Source organism: Choloepus didactylus, chromosome 7 (genome assembly GCF_015220235.1).
Source record: "Choloepus didactylus isolate mChoDid1 chromosome 7, mChoDid1.pri, whole genome shotgun sequence".
Lineage (NCBI taxonomy): Eukaryota > Metazoa > Chordata > Mammalia > Pilosa > Megalonychidae > Choloepus > Choloepus didactylus.
The window spans coordinates 12,026,961-12,048,504 of record NC_051313.1 but is presented as its reverse complement, the minus strand read 5'-3'; the positions used below and the strand labels follow the sequence as shown (position 1 = coordinate 12,048,504).

The 21,544-nt window shown below is 38.4% G+C and overlaps 1 protein-coding gene across 15 annotated transcripts in view; it reads right to left on the bottom strand.

Annotated features, from left to right (window-relative positions):
• AHI1 (Abelson helper integration site 1) overlaps positions 1 to 21,544 on the bottom strand; it is a 259,799-nt gene that overhangs the window by 130,384 nt on the left and 107,871 nt on the right. For all 15 annotated transcript variants that reach the window (XR_005217783.1, XM_037842195.1, XM_037842193.1 and 12 more), the window contains one exon: positions 8,496 to 8,522. Coding sequence is in view for 14 of the 15 variants with exons in the window: in XM_037842195.1 (XP_037698123.1) it covers positions 8,496 to 8,522 (27 nt within the window). In the remaining variant the exon portion in view is untranslated. The remainder of the gene's footprint in view (positions 1 to 8,495; positions 8,523 to 21,544) is intronic.

The window sequence follows — 21,544 nt, the reverse complement described above, 5'->3', positions numbered from 1 at the left end:
CAAGGATGCCCGCTGTCACCACTGTTATTCAACATTGTGCTGGAAGTGCTAGCCAGGGCAATCCGGCAAGACAAAGAAATAAAAGGCATCCAAATTGGAAAAGAAGAAGTAAAACTGTCATTGTTTGCAGATGATATGATCTTATATCTAGAAAACCCTGAGAAATCAACGATACACCTACTAGAGCTAATAAACAAATTTAGCAAAGTAGCGGGATACAAGATTAATGCACATAAGTCAGTAATGTTTCTGTATGCTAGAAATGAACAAACTGAAGAGACACTCAAGAAAAAGATACCATTTTCAATAGCAACTAAAAAAATCAAGTACCTAGGAATAAACTTAACCAAAGATGTAAAAGACCTATACAAAGAAAACTACATAACTCTACTAAAAGAAATAGAAGGGGACCTTAAAAGATGGAAAAATATTCCATGTTCATGGATAGGAAGGCTAAATGTCATTAAGATGTCAATTCTACCCAAACTCATCTACAGATTCAATGCAATCCCAATCAAAATTCCAACAACCTACTTTGCAGACTTGGAAAAGCTAGTTATCAAATTTATTTGGAAAGGGAAGATGCCTCGAATTGCTAAAGACACTCTAAAAAAGAAAAACGAAGTGGGAGGACTTACACTCCCTGACTTTGAAGCTTATTATAAAGCCACAGTTGCCAAAACAGCATGGTACTGGCACAAAGATAGACATATAGATCAATGGAATCGAATTGAGAATTCAGAGATAGACCCTCAGATCTATGGCCGACTGATCTTTGATAAGGCCCCCAAAGTCACCGAACTGAGCCATGATGGTCTTTTCAACAAATGGGGCTGGGAGAGTTGGATATCCATATCCAAAAGAATGAAAGAGGACCCCTACCTCACCCCCTACACAAAAATTAACTCAAAATGGACCAAAGATCTCAATATAAAAGAAAGTACCATAAAACTCCTAGAAGATAATGTAGGAAAACATCTTCAAGACCTTGTATTAGGAGGCCACTTCCTAGACTTTACACCCAAAGCACAAGCAACAAAAGAGAAAATAGATAAATGGGAACTCCTCAAGCTTAGAAGTTTCTGCACCTCAAAGGAATTTCTCAAAAAGGTAAAGAGGCAGCCAACTCAATGGGAAAAAATTTTTGGAAACCATGTATCTGACAAAAGACTGATATCTTGCATATACAAAGAAATCCTACAACTCAATGACAATAGTACAGACAGCCCAATTATAAAATGGGCAAAAGATATGAAAAGACAGTTCTCTGAAGAGGAAATACAAATGGCCAAGAAACACATGAAAAAATGTTCAGCTTCACTAGCTATTAGAGAGATGCAAATTAAGACCACAATGAGATACCATCTAACACCGGTTAGAATGGCTGCCATTAAACAAACAGGAAACTACAAATGCTGGAGGGGATGTGGAGAAATTGGAACTCTTATTCATTGTTGGTGGGACTGTATAATGGTTCAGCCACTCTGGAAGTCAGTCTGGCAGTTCCTTAGAAAACTAGATATAGAGCTACCATTCGATCCAGCGATTGCACTTCTCGGTATATACCCGGAAGATCGGAAAGCAGTGACACGAACAGATATCTGCACGCCAATGTTCATAGCAGCATTATTCACAATTGCCAAGAGATGGAAACAACCCAAATGTCCTTCAACAGATGAGTGGATAAATAAAATGTGGTATATACACACGATGGAATACTACGCGGCAGTAAGAAGGAACGATCTGGTGAAACATATGACAAAATGGATGAACCTTGAAGACATAATGCTGAGCGAAATAAGTCAGGCACAAAAAGAGAAATATTATATGCTACCACTAATGTGAACTTTGAAAAATGTAAAACAAATGGTTTATAATGTAGAATGTAGGGGAACTAGCAGTAGAGAGCAATTAAGGAAGGGGGAACAATAATCCAAGAAGAACAGATAAGCTATTTAACGTTCTGGGGATGCCCAGAAATGACTATGGTCTGTTAATTTCTGATGGATGTAGTAGGAACAAGTTCACTGAAATGTTGCTATAGTATGTAACTTTCTTGGGGTAAAGTAGGAACATGTTGGAAGTTAAGCAGTTATCTTAGGTTAGTTGTCTTTTTCTTACTCCCTTGCTATGGTCTCTTTGAAATGTTCTTTTATTGTATGTTTGTTTTCTTTTTAACTTTTTTTTTCATACAGTTGATTTGAAAAAAGAAGGGAAAGTTAAAAAAAAAAAAAAAGAAAAAAGAAAAAAGACAAACAAGGAAAAAAAAAAAAAAAAGATGTAGTGCCCCCTTGAGGAGCCTGTGGAGAATGCAGGGGTATTCGCCTACCCCACCTCCATGGTTGCTAACATGACCACAGACATAGGGGACTGGTGGTTTGATGGGTTGAGCCCTCTGCCATAAGTTTTACCCTTGGGAAGACGGTTGCTGCAAAGGAGAGGCTAGGCCTCCCTGTATTTGTGCCTAAGAGTCTCCTCCTGAATGCCTCTTTGTTGCTCAGATGTGGCCCTCTCTCTCTGGCTAAGCCAACTTGAAAGGTGAAATCACTGCCCTCCCCCCTACGTGGGATCAGACACCCAGGGAAGTGAATCTCCCTGGCAACGTGGAATATGACTCCCGGGGAGGAATGTAGACCCGGCATCGTGGGATGGAGAACATCTTCTTGACCAAAAGGGGGATGTGAAAGGAAATGAAATAAGCTTCAGTGGCAGAGAGATTCCAAAACGAGCCGAGAGATCACTTTGGTGGGCACTCTTACGCACACTTTAGACAACCTTTTTTAGGTTCTAAAGAATTGGGGTAGCTGGTGGTGGATACCTGAAACTATTAAACTACAACCCAGAACCCATGAATCTCGAAGACAGTTGTATAAAAATGTAGCTTATGAGGGGTGACAGTGGGATTGGGAATGCCATAAGGACCAAACTCCACTTTGTCTAGTTTATGGATGGATGTGTAGAAAAGTAGGGGAAGCAAACAAACAGACAAAGGTACCTAGTGTTCTTTTTTACTTCAATTGCTCTTTTTCACTCTAATTAATATTCTTGTTATTTTTGTGTGTGTGCTAATGAAGGTGTCAGGGATTGATTTAGGTGATGAATGTACAACTATGTAATGGTACTGTAAACAATCGAAAGTACAATTTGTTTTGTATGACTGCGTGGTATGTGAATATATCTCAATAAAATGATGATAAAAAAAATAAAAAATAAAATAAAAAATAAAAAATAAAAGGCACCACCAGTGTCTATACAATTGCTGAAACCAAAATCCTAGAAGTTATTCCCAAGTGCTCTCTTTCCTTCATTTCCACTACATCCATTCCATCACCAGTCGTGATGGCTCTTTCTTCAAAACATATCCCAACTCTGTCCTCTTCCTGTATCTTCATTCTCTCCAACCTAGCCCAGGTTGACAACTCTTCTTTCTTGGACTAACCTGACAGTCTTCTAATGGGTTTATCTGCTGGGAAAATTCTCCTCCCCTAAAATCCATTGTCATATTCTACCTTGCTTAGGGCCTCCTGTGCTTGTCTCTTCCATTACAATAAAATCCTGCCTCCTTACCAGGCTTGCAGGGCCCATTAAAAGGCCTGTACACCCTGCCGCCCGATTGCCTCTCCAAACTTCTCAGGAATGCTGCTCCCCTTGTGCACCACCTCTCCTACGCCCAGGTCTTGTTTCTGCTCCTTGAACATGCCAGTTCCATCTGAGGTTAGGGCTTCTGTAGGACACGACTGGCTCCTTGTCAAGGTCTCCTCAAAGAGGCCTTCCACAATCACCCTCTTGAGAACAGCCTCCCATCCAGTCATCCTTTGTCCCATGGGCCTATTTTATTTTCTTCACATCACTTATTATCTGAATTATCTTATTTATTTACTTCTTTACTGTCTGTCTCCCTACAATAAAATGTTCTTGTTCACTGTTATATCCGAAGCATCTAGAAAAATACTTGGAAGGCATTCAATACATACTTGTTTAAAAAACATTAATGAAAAAATGAGTGGGCCTTCAACAACATAGAAGGCTGGCCAGAATTTAGGGAAGAAACAACTCATTTCTCAAGCATCTGGTCAGAATTTATTATCCTCAATCTAATAGATGAGAACCTGCATAAATATATTCTGGTTTTAAGATTAAAGACTTTCAACAAAAATTCAATGGGGGAAAAATAGTCTTTTCAACAAATGATGCTGGTCCAACATGAAATAGAATGAAGTTGGACCTCTACCTTACATCATATACAAAATTTATTCAGAATAATCCCAGACATAAACATATGAGCTAAAACTATAAAATTTTAGAAGAAAACATAGGAGTAAATCTTTTTGACTTTGGATTAGAAAATGCTGAGTTTCTAATACATGACACCAAAAGCGTAAGTGACAAAAAAAGGATAAAACTGGACTTCATCAAAATTAAAAACTCTGTGCTTCAAAGTACATCACCACAAAATTAAAAAGACAACACACAGAAAGGGAGAAAATATTGACAAATCATCTGAGAGATGATTCCAGAATGTATAAAGAAACTTACAAGTGAACAATAAAAAGACAAACAATCCAATTTAAAAAACAGACAAACTGTCTCTCTAGCTAAGCCAACTTGGCAGGTGAACTCACTGCCCTCCCCCCTACATGGGACATGACTCCCAGGGGTGTAAATCTCTGACTCCTGAGGATGAATCTGGACCCGACATCGTGGGATTGAGAACATCTTCTTGACCAAAAGGGGGACGTGAAATGAAACAAAATAAAGTTTCAGTGGCTGAAAGATTCCAAATGGAGCCAAGTGGTCACTCTGGTGGGTATTCTTATGTACTACATAGATAACCCTTTTTAGGTTTTAACGCATTGGAATAGCTAGAAGTAAATACCTGAAGCTATCAAACTGCAACCCAGTAGCCCTGACTCTTGAAGACGATTGTATAGCAATGTAGCTTACCAGGGGTGACAGTGTGATTGTGAAAGCCCTGTGGATCATACTTCCTTTATCCAGTGTATGGATGGATGAGTAGAAAAATGAGGACAAAACTAAATGAAAACTAGGGTGGGGGTGGGGGATGGATGATTTGGGTGTTCTTTTTTACTTTCATTTTTTTATTCTTATTTTTGCTTTTTCTGGTACAAGGAAAATGTTCAAACAAGAGATTGGAGTGATGAATGCACAACTATATGATGGTACCGTGCAAGCTCATTGTATACCACAGATGACTGTATGATATGTGAATATATCTCAATAAACTGAATTAAAAAACACAAAAACACAATGTGCTGGTTTGAATGTATTATGTCCCTCAGAGAAAGCCATATTCTTTGATGCAATCTTGTGGGGCAAACATATTAGTGGGGATTAAGTTCGAATGTTTGGATTAGGTTGTTTGCATGGAAATGCGTCCCCCCCAACTCTGATGAGATATTTACATGGAGGCATGGCCCCACACATTCAGGGTGGGCCTTGATCAGTGGAGCCATGTAAATGAGCTGACAAACAGAAGGAACTCAGTGCAGCTGAGAGTGAACATTTGCAGAGGAGCTATAGCCAAGAGGAACACTTTGAAGAAAGCACAGGAGCTGCAGATGAGAGACAGTTTGAAGACAGCCGTTGAAAGCAAACTTTTGCTCTGGAGAAGCTAAGAGAGGACAAATACCCCAAGTGCAACTAAGAGTGACATTTTTGAGGAACTGCAGCCTAGAGAGGAACGTCCTGGGAGAAAGTGATTTTGAAACCAGAACTTTGGAGCAGACACCAGCCACGTGCCTTCCCAGCTAACAGGTTTTCCAGACACCATTGGCTATCCTCCAGTGAAGGTACCCGACTGCTGATATGTTACCTTGGACACTTTATGGCCTTAAGACTGTAACTTTGTAACCAAATAAACTCCCTTTATAAAAGCCGATCCATTTCTGGTGTTTTGCATTCCGGCAGCATTAGCAAACTAGAACACACAACAAAACAAAAAAAATAGGCAAAATATTTTAACAGCTATTTCTCCAAAGAAGAAATACAAATGGCATGCCAAAAGATGCTCATCATCATTAATCATTAGGAAAATGCAAATCAAAACCATGAGCTACCACTTCCTACCCACTAAGCTATCTACTAACTAAAGAAACAACAACAAAACAACAACCAGACAATAACAAATGTTGACAAGAAGGAACAGAAATTGGAACCCTCATACATTGCTAGTGAGATTGTAAAATGGTGCAGCCACTTTGAAAAACAGTTTGGCAGTTCCTCAAAATGTTAAATACAGAGTCACCATATGACCCAACAATTCTACTCCTGGGTATATAACCAAAAGAACTGAAAACACATATCCACATAAAAACTTTTACATACATGTTCACAGCAGCATTATTCTTAATAGCTAAAAAGTGGAAATAATCCAAATGTTCATACACTGATGAACAGATAAACAAAAGATGGAATATCCACGTAATGGTATGTAATTTGGCAATTAAAGTTGTAATGATACATGCTGTAACATGGAGGAACCTTGAAAACATTATTCTAAGTAAAAGAAGCCAATTACAAATGACCACATATTATATAATTCCATATATATATGAACTATCCAGGAAACACAGAAAGTAGAGAGAGAAAGTAGATTAGTGGTTGCCAGAAGCTAGGTGGGAAGGTGGGGATGGGGGAAGGCAGTAGGAATGAGCAATGACTACTAAGGGTAATGGGGTTTATTTATGGGGTGTTGAAAATGTTCAAAAATCAGATAGTGGTGATAGGTGCACAACTCAATGAATATACTAAAAACAGTGAAATGTATATGTTAGAAGGGCGAATTTTATGGTAGGTGAAGTATATCTCAAAGTTTTTATTTTAAAGCAGAATAATTAAAGACTCTAGCAAGGTTAATCTTTCAAGACCTCAATTAATATACAAATATGTCATCTTTTTTCAATGAACATTGTTTCAGCCTTTGTTAACTACTGAGGAGACAAAGATGAATGATGCAATCTTCACCCTCAGGGCAATTTACAAAAAGAGGGTATGCAATATATTTGTTCTGAAATGCTAGTCAGAAAACGAACTCTTTTCTGGTCTCCATTTTTCTATACTATTCATACTTAAGAAGATTTAGTAATTCTGGAGCTACAATCACTATACCAATCATCGCTATCAGGAACAAGTTTCCTGAACATCTGCAGCACAAGTAAAAATATAGCTTGTTCTCTTTTTTCCCCCATCTTCCTTCCCCTTGTCTATATTCTATATCCTGTTGACTTGTGATAATTAGGTAAAAACTGATGGGTCCTGACTGATACTGGACAGATCAGTGATGGGGTAAGTCCAGTGTTTTCTGATGTTTCCTCCTGTAAGATGTCCCTTGAGGAAAGGGACAAGAGCCTACTTACTTCTGCATCTCAAGCGCCTGTCACATGGTAGTAGACACCTACTGATTAAAGAAAATACTTCCACTGCATCGACATTATACAAAGCAGTCTTTGTAAGTATTAACACCTTTCTAATTCTTTTCTTTCTGGATGTCATGCTCTTCTACTTTATGACACATATAATAATAATTTAAATAATTATCTGCATAATCCTTTCATTCAAGAAATACTGAGTATCTATCAAGTGCTAAGCAATATCTCTCAACTAGACTTCCTTGATGGAGAGTGTCCATCATCTCATTAGAGTATGACAAATTACATGTATCTCAATAACATTTGATGAATGAATCTCTAATTACTCAACTGAATGTTGGGAGTGGGCAGAAGAGAAGAAGGGAGAACAAATACAGTGACATTCCAACTCCTAAGTTAAAATTTATTTTCTTGATGACTGAGGTAAAGGTTACACATGGAACAACCTTGTTTGCAAAGGCAGGAAAGCTGCTGTGCCTGAAATCATCTCAGATACAATTTAACTGAAATTGTTTAATCTAATAATCAAGAGCCTTTTATATAGTATCATTTTTAGAGTAACTTTGGGACCTTTGACAAATTACCTAACCTCCATAAGCCTCAGTTTCTTCCTTTCTAAAGCTGGAATAACCACGGTATCTAGTCTGTCTCTTGGGACTGTTGAACAGTTCAATGGGACAAGAAGTGTGGACGACTTCTGTGAGTGATAAAGAGTACTGTCACCACAAGACAGTACTGCTTCCTATGTATGCCAGCCTGCATGCATGCCAACGATTACACAACTTAATCAGCAAACACCCATGGGAACTGTACTGGTGTCTTGTGCATATTTTCATATAATTTTTTTCTCAGAAAATCAAGCAACCTTGCTGGTAATTTACTGAAAATACATCCCAATCACTTAGTATTCTTAAATCTTCAAAAATGTGAAGCTACTTGCTAAATATTCACCCTAACTGAATTCTCAGTTTCCAGTATTATAACTCCTGGTTATATCCAAATTCAGAAAAGGAAAGCACATAGATTAATTTCTGTTAATGTTCTATTAAAACCTATTCCAGTGCTTTGGTGCATCACAGTGAAAACTATAGTTCCAAAATGACTTACTTTTGCAGCACAGGCTCGAATCACGTCCTGAAAGAAATACAAGACAATAAAATAAAGGAATATTTAAAATTTCATTCAAATAAAATATCAACTCTTTTCAACACAATCAGACGTTAATCTTCTAATAAACCAAATCAATACTTGGGAGAGTTTATTTTTCCATCATCCTGCAGTTGTCACTCTGCTTTGTTTTTAACAGGCTGGAAAGAGTGTAAATTAAAGAAAAACTGGTCTCCTCGATAAACTTCACCTGAACAAAAACATTCTATACCAGAAAACTATGAGGTCAAAAAGATACACCCTGAATTAAATGCAGTCCCTAATTATCTCTATAAATTACAGAAGTACCCATCTTACAATGCCCATGTTAATATTTTATTTCAGAAGAAATGAAATAATAAGCACTACCAAACAGTAAAGTATATGATGAGTATTGAATGAGCCACAGAGTAGAACTGCCTAAAATTCACGGGACAAAGCCAAGAAAAGACCATTTTTTGAAAGAGAAACTAGTGAAATTCAATGAATCATGAACGATTTGAAGTTTTGCTGCTAAGAAGTCTCCAAAAGTGCTCAGGTACAATTAGATCACCAGCTTATTACAGAATTAGTGAAAAATGTTAACAATCAATCCATGTGGAGTTTAGGGAAAAAGAGAACTGAAAATGAAGAATCTCAATTTTTAATGTCAATTTTTTATCCAGAAATTTCTAAGGAGCAGACACCATGTCTAAAGGATGCTGGTAATTCAATCACTAGAAGGAGAAAGTACAAGCCCCTGTGGCAAGGACCACACCCTTATGAGCTGTGTGACCCTGAGGATGTGCCTGAACCGCTGTAAGCCTCAGCATCCCCTTCTGAAATGGGGATAATACTAGAATATACCCTAAGGGGTGGCTTTGAGGATTAAATACAATGAAACATGTAAAGCACTTAGCACCGTACTAGAAATACATCATGTCGGTTCTTACTAATAATTAAACACATGCTTATTATCACTAATCACTAAAAGGTGTAATCTCCTGGGTATGGGGAGAGGTAGAGAAAATTAATCTACCTTTTTCCAAAACTGGCATAAAACAGTTCTCAAACCCATCGAATCCCTACTGGTATGACTACTTAACAATCGACTCTGTGATCACTAACTTGAGCTTCAGGTTAATTTTAGAGAGAGAGAGTGGTCTTGAATGTTCAGGTGGCTGGACAGGTATACTTTCTGTTATGTTTTTTAAGGGATTCTGGTTTATAAAGCAACTTTTTATAGGGCTGATTACTTTTAATAGGTGAGCAACTCTGGATGAGCTGCTAAGATCCCAGAATTACCTGTGTCAATGCTCTCAAGATACTGCACACCCGTGAGGTCTTACCCGGGGTGCAGTTTGCATTTTAGGTATCCCTGTAGTAGCAATAGTCAAGTTGGCTAAATATGAAATGATAAAATGACTTATCCTAGGACTGAATGGTAAAGACTTCAAGAAAGGGAACGATCTACTTTGTATCCTTTACTCATTAAAAAGTAAATATTTAATAAATTCCTGTTGAACTGAATGTATTAAGCAATTCAAAAAATAGTCACACACTAAACTACTACTGCATTTTATTAGGAAAAAAAATTCCTATTGTGGTAACAACAACAACAAAAAAAACTATCTCCTTGTGCTGGTTTGAATGTATTATGTCCCCCCAAACACCATTTTCTTTGATGTAATCTTGTGTGGGCAGATGTATCACTGTTGATTTGACTGTAATTCTTTGAGTCTTTCTGTGGAGATGCATCCCACCCAACTGTGGGTGATGACTCTGATTGGATAATTTCCATGGAGGTGTTACCCCACCCATTCAGGGTGGGTCTAAATTAAATCACTGGAGCCATATAAATGAGCTGACAAACAGAAGGGACTCAGTGGAGCTGTGAGTGACATTTTGAAGAGGAGCTATAGCCAAGAGGGACACTCTGAAGAACGCACAGAAGCTGAGAGGGTAGCTGCAGATGAGAGACTGTTTGAAGATGGCTGCTGAAAGCAGACTTTTACTCCAGAGAAGCTAAGAGAGGACAAAACACCCCAAGAGCAACTAAGAGTGACATTTTTGAGGAATTGCAGCCTAGACAGGAACGTCCTGGGAGAAAGCCATTTTGAAACCAGAACTTTGGAGCAGATGCCAGCCATGTGCCTTCCCAGCTAACAGAGATTTTCCAGACACCATTGGCCATCCTCCAGCGAAGGTACCCTTTGTTGATGGACACTTTATGGCCTTAAGACTGTAACTCTGTAACCAAATAAACCCCCTTTTATAAAAGCCAATCCATTTCTGGTGTTCTGCATCCTGGCAGCATTAGCAAACTAGAACACTCCTGCAATATCACCATCTTCCAAAGATTAAGTAAAAACAATATAAAGAAAATAAGTTGGTATCTACTGAAATACAATTCCATGAAAAAGAGAAAAGGCTTGTGAGTGGAGAGCCAACCATCCTCAGTGCTGTAAAATGTAAAACAAATGGAGCTCCAGGGAAATAGAGGGAACATTTTGTTTTTATTCCTATACCTACTATATATATTTTGGAAGAAAATACATTGCAGATAGCAGCTGGAAAAAAAAAATCGGAGAATTCTCTCAACTCAACAAAATTAATTTTTGGAAACTAGAGCAAATGGCCAAAGCTTTGATTTCCAGAGGCAGCCTCCATCTTCCTCAATCCCAAAGCAAAGATATTCTCTAAACAGCAATTTTAAAAAGGAAAGATTTTTACTAAAATATAAATAAATTAATGATTCTGAGAGAAATTTTTTGCTCTTATAATTATCAATTTTTACTTCTCCTTGACTTTGGTTTCAACCTTTAAAAAGTATTTTATGATTTTATTAATTTTTTTACATCCACTTTCTTTTGTCCTTTTCCTTTCATTTCTCTGAGGGTGACAGTTATCCAAGATGATATCAGAGAAAAGCTACCATACTAAGGTGGTTCCAGGGTGTTAAATTTTACAGTGCAGAGACTGATAGAATGCAGGAAAGTTGTTTTTATAATCTACCTGTGAGTTGCTCTTATGTCTGCAGCTGAAGCTATTTCCTACGCAAAATGACAGATAAGGAACAATTCTTTTATTTTCTTCCTAGTAAAGAAATATCTTTTTTTTCTTTACACTCTTAAAACACTCTATTCAGACTTCCTTTTAAAATCTGGACCACCATGCACTATTCAATTTTATTAAAGATGTTAAAATATAAAAAATGAACATGTTGAAATAAATATTAATTTTTAGTCATATCTTCTAAAATTTATACTGAGAAATACAAATTATTTTCCCCCATATTCCAAGTGAAACTAAACCTAGAGCCTAAGGGAGATCTGCAATCTGGTTCACCCTTAGCTCCCCTATCTTTATACAGAAAGAAAAGAAACGGAGACAGGAAGAGAGTGTAGTCAGAACCGAAGCTGTCCCTCTGTAGTTCCACATAGGTTTGGGGTTAAAGCCAGTCAAGATTTTCATCAAGGGAGGAGGGAAGGCGGAACGTGTGCAGGGCCAGGCACTCTGCTGGTGGTGAGAAGACAACAGTGAAGGTGTCTATTCAGGTCCCATGGGTTCATCCTATCTATCATGACTATTCTGATTAAAGAGTTCATATACTTCTCAGGATGCCTGAGCTTCTCAATCCATGTCACCATGCATAGTTGGGATTTTGTAGTCATTCACCACTAACAGAATCCCACAACACCTTTAACAAAGCACATCCTCATCATTTTCATTTTCATTTTCTATTTTCCAGTTTTATGTACAATAAATGAAGTTTCTGTGGCATTTTTCTTAGTCACGAGATGGAACTTTTAAAATATGTTTACTGAGCATTTGTATCTCCTCATTTTGAAAGTGCAAGTTTATCTCTTTTATTCATTTCTCTGTTAGAGTCTCACTCTTTTCTTTACTCTTCAAGTATTTTTTTTTTTTTTGACAGATTAAGGATGCTGTGGAATATATTTCATGTAAATGTTTTCCTGGGTCGGTGTTTGTCGTAAAGAGGAATTTGAAATTTGTATGTTGATAGAGTATCAATATTTGGGGGGGAGGATTGTTCTCACTGATTTTATGATTAGCAAGTCCTTTTTCCATTCACAGAAAAGAAATATTTACCTATATATTATCCTAGGTTTTTAAAAAGACTCTTATTTTCATACTTAATTCCTTAGTAAATTAGGATATGATTCTGGAGTATGACATGAACCATGATTCATGTGATTGTATTTTTCAGTTAATTCACAGTTAACTAGTTTTCCTAGCTCCATACGATGAACGACTCTTCCTCTCCCCAGTGATTTCTCTCTCTCCTTACACCCGTATCACATTATTTGCATAGTCTGAGCTCTAGAAAACGTTTTCCTATCTGGTAAGACAAGAACTGGCTTTCTTCTTTCACCTGGCACTTAAAGCTGTGGAGAAGCCCAAAGGTAACTCAATTCCTACATGGATAAGCAGGTTTTCTACCAGTATACCTGGAGGGTTCTTTTTAAAAATATCTTTGGAATGTACCTATGCCACTAGGATATTTCTAAGGTGTTGGTGCCTTTTCATTAACTGGCCTGGCAATGGATATTTCTGTTTTGTAGGTTTGGGGGTTTAGCACAGGAAGGCTTTTCTATTTGATCTTTATGATATCTTTTCACATGTTTTGGCCTCTTCTTAAGCAACACTGATCACACATATGTATCATCTATCTCCCATAGTCATCTTTTCTCTCATTATTGATAAAAATGACTAAAATTTATCAGTGGTACTATGTATCAGATACTCTGTTAAGCTTTATTTTCAGGATCTCATTGAATCTCAAAAACCTGATAAAAAATACCATAATCCCCGATTTAAAGATGAATTAACTTATCCAGAGTCCAAAGCTGGCCCAGGTGGAGCCTGTGCCTGCATCCACACCATGGGACACTAGAACCACATTCTTCCGGTTATCATTGTTCCCACTCTTTCTTTTCCTGCATTCTTAAGAGTTCTCTAATCCACACTTTGCAGGGTCATTTTTCCCTTTTACCATTTGCAGTGTGGAATTCTATTCAAGCTTGCCTTTTTAATTTAATTAAATTCTTTCTATCTCAGCCAAATGTCTTTTTAAATCAAAACCTCAGATTGTCTTTTCACCTCTTCTTTAAATGAGGCCTAATTTCTTCTATTTTATTGAAAAAGCAATCTAACATATCTAATATTTTTTTGTTGTTTTTTTGTTTTGTTTTGTTTTTAGAGCAAACCACTTTCAAACATGCTTTGCCTTTGCTTACTTCCTCCATTAATATTAGCAGCACATAATTTTTTTAATGCTGTCCTCCTGTGCTGGTTTGGATGTATTATGTCTCCCAAAACGTCATGTTCTTTGATGTAATCTTTTGGGCAGACATGTTAGTGTTGATTAGGTTGGAACCTATTGATTATTCCCATGGAGATGTGACTCAATCAACTGTGGGCAAGACTTTTGATTGGATAATTTCCATGGAGGTGTTATACCCCACTCATTCAGGGTGGGTTTTAATTAAATCACTGGGGCCATACAAAAGAGCTGACAAACAGAAGGAACTCAGAGCAGCTGCAGCCAAGAGATACACTTTGAAGAATGTACAGGAGCTGAGAGTGGAGGAGGAACACAACCTGAGATCAGCAGATGCCAGCCATGTGCCTTCCCACCTAACAAAGGTTTTCCAGATGCCAATGGCCTTCCTTCAGTGAATGTATACTTGTGTTGATGCCTTCATTTGGATGCTTTCGTGGCCTTCAGACTGTAACTCTGTAACCAAATAAACCCCCTTTATAAAATCCAGTCCATTTCTAATATTTTGCATAATGGCAGCATTAACAAATCAGAATACTTCCCTTAAATGAGATCTATTGGTTTAATTGGACACCAATAAATTTTGCCTCCTTGAACTAAGGCTGTTCAGTGGGTTGTGTGCAACAGCTCCTAACCCTATTTCTGGTATATTTAGGTGTTTAGATAATGAGGTGGCTCTGATGGACTGCAACAGAATCTTTGGTTCCCATGTCCAGCTTTCTGACTGTGAGGTGAATTTACTCCTGAGGAATCCAGCATTGCTGACCATTCTTTTCCATTGACTACACTATAATTTGGGTAATACAACTTTCTCCTGCTGTTTCTATCTCTTTCACAACTTCCTGATCTCCTTTATGGGCTTATATAAAGTTCTAGCATGGTACTTAGTACTAGCAGGGGCTTAACAGTTATACACGGAAAAACAATCTGGGTATGACTGCTCTTTACAAAGTTTAAAAAGTTTAGTTTTTAAAAAAGACCAGCAAGCGAGAGTAACATATGCTTTTTCAACTTGAAAACCCCATAATTCTATGTATCGTCCTTCTGAATGGCAACGGTTTCCTTCTTTATAAAACAAAGGCAATGATCCTCCTAAGGGAGGCCACCTGAGCACCGCACACGTGGAATGTGTGATTAAAACACTTTGTCTTTAGTCATTTGAGTATTTGTCACATCTGACAGTCTTTATGTAAGTTGAGTTCAAGGGTTAAGCACTTTTGTGTCCTTTAGAGTGTCTTAAATGTAGTCAGTAATCAGTAAATATTTGCAACAAGGAAGTTTTGAAGTTCAAACTTTCAGAGCCAACCACCACCTGGTCAGCAGGGCTGGGTGGATTCTCACCACACTCAGAGGCCATTAGCAGGTAATTGTACAGGGAGGTACACAGGCAGTAAGGACAATGCCAACTAGACAACAGGAAACCCAAGAGGAAGGTCAGGGGTTGGAAAATAAGTCAACAGCGGGTAAAGCTCTGGAGAGAGAATGTTGAAGGAGCAGGTGCCAGGAGGCAGAAGAGTGATCTCCCTGAAATGAAGACAGCAATAGGATGGCAGAGACAGAATAAGAAAGAGCTGTGTGGTAAAATGGAAGCTTAGGAATTCACTTTTTCCCTTAGATCAGCCATCTAAATTTAATTATGATTTAATGAAAATCTGCTCCGTAGGCCAGCAGCATCAGGACCACCTGAAAATGTGTCAAAATGCAAAATCTCAGGGCCACCCCAGAACCACTGAAGCAGAAAGTCTGGGGATGGAGCCTGGCAATCTTTGTTTTGACAAACCCACCAGGTGATTCTGATACAAAATGAGATTTGAGAACTACTTAAGGAAAAATGAGGTTTTAGGCAAGATTATGTTGGATTTTGAATGCTAGGGCTAAGGTTACTTGTTTGAATGCCATCGGTCCTCCCAAGGAGTCCTGTTGCATGGTCCTGAGAATTCCCAGGATGAGGGTCTCAACCTGCTAACTACCATCCCTCCCCTGTGGGATCTTAGTGCACCAAGACAGAAAAGGCCATGGGTGCTCATGATCTCCCGGCAAATGGAGTGTTTTCTCCGTGTGCTGAGTCGTAGGCATGTTCCCTGGCTCAGGGCCCTCCTTCATTGCCAGGCCCTGGGCCTTTACAGCTCTCAAGTCAGAAACGCATGATAGGGCACCATAGGTTTGGCCTGGCTATTGCAATTAGTGCTTTTAAAACAACTACTTCAAAGGGCTATAAAAGTATGTGAAGATGAGGGGCAAGATGGCGGAGTGGTGAGGAGCAGAATTTCGTCTCTCCCCTAGAGCAGCTGGCAATTGCCCAAGAACTATATGAAACAGTGTTTTCGGGGTCTCCAGTAACCAGTCACACACTGGACACAAGTTTGGAATTGGAGGAAAAGCTGAGATTGCAGCGAACATTGTAAGTTCCCCGGACCAGGGGTCTGGCGCCCCTCCCCACCCAGACCTCACAGACTGGCTTGCTGCCGGCTCCCTGAAAGCAGGGGGGGGGGGGAGGGGGGGACCAAAAAACAGCAATCTGCTGAGGGCAAGAAGGGAGGCTCAACCCAGCCTCAATTGCAGAATTAATTAACAAATTAATTAACTAACTTTGGGAGCTGGGGTGGGCTCTGACAAGTGGGGGCACGTAAAAGCGGGCAGCCATTCCCAGACTCCAAAAAAGCCATTTTTTTTCCCCCTACATTTTGTCCCTTCTGGCTTCTCACTGATCCCTTATCTTTTTGCATTTCAATAGCCCCCAGCAGGGGTGGAACTGAAGCAGTTGGAGAGTAATTATCAGACAATAGCCCAAAGCATATCTTTAAATGCTCTATGCTGACACTGACAAAACTTCCAGGCTGGGAAAGACTTTTAAAAGAGACTCTTTTTTTTTTTTTTCCTTTTTTCTTTTTCTTGATTTCTTTTCCACTTTTTTTTTTTTAAATCTAAAAGTAATATATGTGGTTATTTTCTATCGGAAAGCCCAGGTTGAGGGACTAGGCTGGGCTTGGGGGAGACAGAGTACCCACAGTGTCTTTGAATTCCGTATTCACTACTGAAGGCCTCCACCCCTGTCTTTAATTGGCAACTCAGGCTGACCAAGGAATCTACCTGGAGAGGCCCCAAAGAGGAGAGAGGAGAAGCGAATAGTGCCCCTGAGAGACAACTGGAGTTCTGAGGATTGGGAGAGTGGAGGGAGGTCCAGCTCAACTGGCAGTCCTCCTTCTGGGAATTCAGACCCCAGGGGCTGGAATTCAGATTCGGGCTTCAGTCAGCCACGCCCCTGACAGGATCAGAGTCACCAGGAGAACTAAAGGCTCCATACCTCCTTACACTGGTGGGGGAGCTGTGGGCTGGCCAGCGCCACCTGCTGGACAGGAGAGGAAAAGCACCAATTCTAAAGGCCTCATAGGAGGGTCTCATTCTCAGGAAAACTCCATACCCTCCCAATGAGACCTGGGCCTCACTAGACTGGGAAAATCTGACTAGGGTCGAGCATATCTGAGGAGACCCACTCACAAAAAAGTTACATAGGGGCAGAGCAAGAAACAGAAAAAACAAGAGGGGAAAAATTCTGATCAACTAAATAGAACATAAGTTAGAGGTCTAGAATAAGTTGAACTGAATAGCAGAGGCCAGAGAACAAAGCCAACCAACAAGAAAACCACTAGGTAAAAGACAGAAAACAAGCTCCAAAATAAACTAATCAAGAAAATCAGATGCCTAGACAACTTAAGATAACAAGCCGTACCAGGAAACACGAAAACATGGACCAGCCAAAGGAACAAACTAATAGCTCAGCTGAGACACAGGAGTGGAGGCAACTAACGCTAAATAAATTTGATGAAATGAAGGAAGATACAGCAAAAGAGCTGAAGGATATAAAGAAGACACTGGCTGACCATAAAGAAGAATTCATAACTTAAAAAAACAAATGGCAGAACTCATGGGAATGAAGGCCACAATGGAGATGAAAAACACAATGGAGGGACACAATAGTAGATTTGAACAGGCAGAAGAAAGGATCAGTGAACTGGAAGACAGGTCATTCGAATTCATACACACAAAAGAACAGATGGTGAAAAAAATGGAAAAATATGAGCAGGGTCTTAGGGAGCTGAGTGACAACATGAAATGCACAAATATACGTGTTATGGGTATCCCAGAAGGAGAAGAGAGGGGAAAAGGGGCAGAAAGAGTAATAGAAGACATATTCACTGAAAATTTCCCAACTCTTATAAAAGACAGAAAATTAGAGATTCAAGAAGTACAACGTACCCCAAATAGAATAGATCCCAATAGACCTACTCCAAGGCACTTATTGGTCAGATTGTCCAATGTCAAAGACAAAGAGAGGATTCTGAAAGCAGCAAGAGAAAAGCAATCCATCACATACAAGGGAAGGTCAATAAGACTATGTACAGATTTCTCTACAGAAACCATGGAGGCAAGAAGACAGTGGCATGATATATTTAAGATACTGAAAGAGAAAAACTGCCAACCAAGAATTCTATATCCAGCAAAACTTTCCTTCAAAAATGAGGGAGAGATTAAAACATTTTCAGACAAACAGACACTGAGAGAGTTTGTGAATAAGAGACCGGCACTACAAGAAATACTAAAGGGAGTGCTACAGGCTGATAGGAAAAGACAGGAGAGAGAGAGTTGGAGAAGAGTGCAGAAATGAAGATTATCAGGAAAGGTAAAAGGAGAGGAAAAAATAAGATATGACATATAAATTCCAAAAAACAAAATGGTAGTAGAAAGTACTGCCCTTACAGTAATAACACTAAATGTAAATGGATTAAACTCTCCAATAAAAAGACACATTCTGGCAGAATGGATTAAAAAACAGGACCCATCTATATGCTGTCTACAAGAAACTCACTTTATACACAAGGACAAACATAGACTGAAAGTGAAAGGTTGGAAAAAGATATTTCATGCAAACAACAACCAAAAAAAAGTGGGAGTAGCTATATTAATATCAGACAAGTTAGACTTCAAAACAAAACAAAAGAGACAAAGAAGGACACTGTATATTAATAAAAGGGTCAATTCATCAAGAAAACATAACAGTCATAAATCTTTAAGCACCAAACCAGAATGCCCCAAAATTCATGAGGCAAACACTGCGATCACTGAAAGGAGAAATAGATACCTCTACAATAATAGTTGGAGACTTCAATACACCACTCTCATCAATGGATAGAACATCTAGACAGAGGATCACTAAAGAAACAGAGATGTTGAATTGTATGATAAATGAACTAGACTTGACAGACATTTATAGAACACTACATCCAAGAACAGCAGGATACACTTTTTTCTCAAGTGCTCATGGAACATTCTCTAGGATAGACCACATGTTGGGTCACAAAGCAAGTCTCAACAAATTTAAAAATATTGATGTTATACAAAAAACTTTCTCAGACCACAATGGAATGAAGTTGGAAATAAATAAAAGGGACAAGGTCATAAAATTCACAAACATATGGAGGCTAAACAACACCCTCTTGGAAAACCAGTGGGTAAAGGAAGAAACTACAAGAGAAATTAGTAAATACCTCAAGGCAAATGACAATGAAAACACAACTTATCAAAACTTATGGGATGCAGCAAAGGCGGTGCGGAGAGGGAAATTTATTGCCCTAAATGCCTATATTAAAAGAGAAGAGAGAGCAAAAATTGAAGAACAGGAAGACAATAGAGAGAATCAACAAAACCAGAAGTTGGTTCTTTGAGAAAATCAGTAAAATCAATGGACCACTGGCTAGGCTAACAAAAAAAGAGAGAGAGCAGATGCAAATAAATGCAAACAGAAATGGGAAAGGAAATATAACTACCGACCCTGCAGAAATTAAGGAGATAATGAGAAGATACTATGAGCAACTATATGCTAATAAACTAGACAACTTAGATGAAATGGACAACTTCCTAGAAAAGCATAAACAACCAACATTAACTCAAGGAGAAATAGATGACCTCAACAAACCAATCACAAGTAAAGAGATTGAGTCAGTCATCAAAAAGCTTCCAAAAAGAAAAAGCCCAGGACCAGATGGTTTCACATGTGAATTCTACCAAGCATTCAAGAACGAATTAGTACCAATCCTGCTCAATCTCTTCAAAAAAATTGAAGAAGAGGGAAAGCTAGCTCTTTCTATGAAGCCATCATTACCCTAATACCACAACCAGGCAAAGATACTACAAAAAAAGAAAATTATAGACCAATTTCTTTAATGAATATAGACACAAAAATCCTCAACAAAATACTCGCAAATCGAATCCAGCAGCACATTAAAAGAATTATACACCACGACCAGGTGGGATTTATTCCAGGTATGCAAGGCTGCTTCAACACAAGAAAATCAATTAATGTAATACACCACATCAATAAATCAAAGCAGAAGAACCACATGATCATCTTGATTGATGCAGAAAAGGCATTTGACAAAATTCACCATCCTTTCCTGATGAAAACACTTCAAAGGATAGGAATAGAAGGGAATTTTTTCAATATGATAAAGGCAATATATGAAAAACCCACAGCTAACATCACACTCAATGGGGAGAGACTGAAAGCTTTTCCTCTAAGATCAGGAACAAGACAGGGATGCCCACTATCACCATTGTTATTCAACATTGTGCTGGAAGTTCTAGCTAGAGCAATTAGGCAAGAAAAAGAAATAAAAGGCATCCAAATTGGAGAGGAAAAAGTAAAACTTTCACTATTTGCAGATGACATGATTCTATATGTAGGAAATCCAGAAAAATCTACAGCAAAGCTACTAGAACTAGTCAATGAATACAGCAAAGTAGCAGGCTACAAGATCAACACGCAAAAATCTGTAGTGTTCCTATACACAAGTAATGTGCAACAAGAGGAGGAAATCAAGAAAAAAATCCCATTTACAATAGCAACCAAAAGAATCAAGTATTTAGGAATAAACTTAACCAAGGACACAAAAGACCTTTACATAGAAAACTATAAGAAACTGCTAAAAGAAATTGAACAAGACATGAAAAAATGGAAGAACATACCATGTTCATGGATTGGAAGACTAAATATAGTTAAGATGGCAATTTTACCTAAACTGATTTATAGATTCAATGCAATACCAATTCAGATCCAAGCAACTTACTTTACAGAAATAGAAAAAACAATAACTAAATTTATTTGGAAGGGCAAGGTGCCCCGAATAGCCAAAAATGTCTTGAGAAAGAGGAATGAAGTGGGAGGTCTCACACTACCTGACTTTGAAGCATATTACAAAGCTACAGTGCTCAAAACAGCATGGTACTGGCATAAGGACAGATATACTGATCAATGGAATCGAATTGAGTGTTCAGAAGTAGACCCTTACATCTATGGACAACTGATCTTTGATAAGGCAGTGAAGCCATAGTAACTGGGAAAGAGCAGCCTGTTCAATAAATGGTATTTGGAGAACTGGATATACATTTCCAAAAGAATGAAAGAGGATGTCCATCTCATACCTTATACCAAAATTAACTCAAAGTGGATCAAAGACCTAAACATTAGCACCAAGACCATAAAACTCTTAAAAGAAAATGTAGGGCAATATCTTAAAGATCTTGTGAAAGGAGGTGGTTTCTTGGACCTCACACCCAAGGCACGAGCTACCAAAGAACAAATAGACAAATGGGATCTCCTCAAAATTAAACACTTTTGTACATCAAAGGACTTTGTCAGAAAAGTAAAAAGGCAACCTACACAATGGGA